Source organism: Octopus bimaculoides, chromosome 2, assembly GCF_001194135.2.
Source record: "Octopus bimaculoides isolate UCB-OBI-ISO-001 chromosome 2, ASM119413v2, whole genome shotgun sequence".
In the NCBI taxonomy this organism is placed as follows: Eukaryota; Metazoa; Mollusca; class Cephalopoda; order Octopoda; family Octopodidae; genus Octopus; species Octopus bimaculoides.
This window is the reverse complement of record NC_068982.1, coordinates 28,979,733-28,982,784: the sequence shown is the minus strand read 5'-3', so window position 1 is coordinate 28,982,784 and position 3,052 is coordinate 28,979,733. Positions and strand designations below refer to the sequence as shown.

Sequence of the window (3,052 nt, the reverse complement as noted above, 5' to 3'; positions counted from 1 at the left end):
ACACACACACACACACACACACACACACACACACATACATACACACACACACACACACACACACACATTCTCGCATACACACATACACATACAGTGAAACTCATATATACTTACATGTGTGTGTTTCTGTCTGCGTTCATTTAGTAATACAAAAATATATTACCACACAACTCTTCAAAATAACATTCTTAAGTTGACTTTAATATTTTTTGTATTAAATTTCTAGTCATAAAATTCCTACGTTGGTAATAATTGCTGAATGTTCATATGGAGGTCAGATCGGTAATAATGTATAAGATATGTTTAATAGAAGACTTGTGGGTGCCTGTTGTAACAAACAAGTAACGATCGAACACTTGATATATGTCACCACGCCATTCACACAAAACACTTTCGATATACTTGAACGGATTGAATGTCGTAAAGACATAACCCACTTAAAATAAACCTCTTATATTGTTGTTCAGTCACTCGCGTTTTTCAGTTTGAATGGCTGGCTCTTATACTTACAAACATATTTCCATTGTTTACATACCTAATATATCTGCTTAGGAGTTGCATAATAGTTATCTATAAGGCTCAACTGGTAATCAAATTCAAAACATAGTTCACGCTAATGTACGAGGCAAATTAGCGTTACTAATTTTGAATCTCGTTGACTCTGTTCATGAAAAGTTTCACGACACAGCGGCCATTTTTATGTTGAATGCTTCTGAAAAAATGTTTATATTTGTTTGCGTCAGAGTCCTTCACAGCATTTTCAATCGGCTAATAATATGCTCTTTGACAATACAGCATCTATATTACTTATAGTGGTTTACATTATCATAACATTGTTCTAGACCAGATGATATGAGTTAACCACAGCCATGACGGCGGTTATGGAATAACAACCAGTGACCCGCCGTTAGTAGTCAAGAACACTTTCGCTGCTCGCATACACGTGGATTTTTCAAATAATTAGAACATAATTATAACACATTGAATAAATTATTGGCGAGTGGGTCACTTTTGTATATATTACAATAACATCGCTTTCGTTCAAAAATTGAAATCAGATCGAGATCGATCCACGAACTTCTTTAGCTTGAAATGATTTTCTTTATTCTATCGTTGTTTCCCCATCTCATTCACAAAAATCATAAACACAGAGAAACCACGCCATATAGGCATTTGCTCTTGTTTCAGATTGTCTAATAGAAAAGATTGTTTGATAGAACCCATGTTCAATCAAAGATTTTGTTAGATACGACCAAGTTCAATTCTGCTTCAGGCCTATCAAAACCTCTTAGCACAAAAAAAGCTTAGAAACACTTTAGGAATACCATGCTTAATTTACAATACTGCATCTGATATAGACATTGTTATGTGTTAGACAGTACAAGATGATTAAGAACCAGATTGAACATCTATACACTTGATATAGTGTATTGTAGTTTTTGTCCTCTCCGAAATATCATATTGACAACTGCGTTGCTGCGTATCTGAGGTGACTTGTGAACACTTATAAACCAAAGTTATTTTAGTTTTGAATTTTTCAGGTGATCACTATACGCTGACCACTAAATTCAGGCGCGTTAATCTCTGAGTTGAAAGATAATATTTCTCGCTTTAGTTTCATTATATTTCAAAGCATATCTGAAAACTTTCTGTAGAAAAAAAAAACAACAAAAAACAAAAAAAAAACACATTTGATAAATAATTATTGGTCTGAAATATGAATACCATTTTGTAGTAGTAATAATAATATGGACAATGGAAAGACATTCTGTTACTAACGTTGCTTCACATGTTGGCATACTACACTGCTTTCTTGTCACTATCCATCCTTGTGTTTGAACGCAATGGCTTTGCTCCACGGGCCTTCCAGATCTTATACTGGCACATTGCAGGTCAGCTTCTTGGTAACCAGTCTAAGGAGAAAAAATAGAAGGGAAGTAACATATATATCAAAAAGTAATTTGAAACGGTTATTTCCATATAGTTATGGTAGAAATATAAGGCCAAATGTTTAATGCAAAAGGCTATAAAAGATTAATTTGAGTAAGAAATTAGACGCTAAAACATGGTCACGAATTATTTTTTTGTGATAGCTGCATCAATAATGGAAAATGGCTTAATTAGCGAATATCATTATAGTAACTGCTTCATTGACAATATCAAATAACAATCACTAATGCTATTTCGTCTCAACTACTTATCTATAAAAAACCTAAATTGTCGATGCAGCAGCTCAAAGGCGAGGTCGGTCTTCCCTTCAAAGCTAGAAAGATGAGCTTTGAACAAGCTAATGATACTATACACAGCACATTGTGTGCAGTTGATTAAAATATTTCTGAAGGAAAAAAGAATGGTTGGCAGCTGCTAAATGCACACACACACACACACACACACACACACAAGCTTATATGCACATACATGTCTGCAATTATGATCTCGATTGTATCCTCAAAATCGTTATTTAACTCATTCGCTAACATATAACACCCGACTAGCATGCTATGATCGTCTCTTTAGTTCAGGCATGGGCAACCTTTTCTCGAGAAGTAGACCCATGAAACATAGTTTCGCTTTGCTGCATGAGATATGGATTGTAAACAAGCCAACACCGGTTGTCAAACAGTGGAGTGAAGACAATCATAAATACATATATACATACATATCCATACACTTACATATACACAGTTTTTCGTGTTATCACACAGTGAAACTAAATCCAAATGTATGTGGTCGCAAAGCGAGATTCTAAATCACACAGTCGTGCCTGCGCCTATCAGCCAAAACTTCGTCAGATTATACTCTACCATCTTAGAAAAGGACACATTTGGTAGTGTGGTCCAGTGTAAACAATGCATGTGAAATACAGAGTAGTCATGGCTGAGACCATAGTTCTTAGATCTGTACTAACTTGGGTCTAAAGAAGAAGAACAACAACAACACTTCTAAAACCATAGTAATGATCATAATAAGAAAAATGAAGTCCAATTAACAATAACTATAGCAATGCAGAAAAACTAATATGAAAATAGCAATTAGAAACGAAAGAGAAACA

At 34.6% G+C, this 3,052-nt stretch overlaps 1 protein-coding gene across 2 annotated transcripts in view; it reads right to left on the bottom strand.

Annotated features, from left to right (window-relative positions):
• The window catches only part of LOC106879676 (protein madd-4), a 250,318-nt gene that overhangs the window by 58,907 nt on the left and 188,359 nt on the right, over nucleotides 1–3,052 (bottom strand). For both annotated transcript variants that reach the window (XM_014929350.2, XM_014929351.2), the window contains exon 5: nucleotides 1,780–1,913. In XM_014929350.2, coding sequence (XP_014784836.1) covers nucleotides 1,780–1,913 — 134 coding nt within the window. The remainder of the gene's footprint in view (nucleotides 1–1,779; nucleotides 1,914–3,052) is intronic.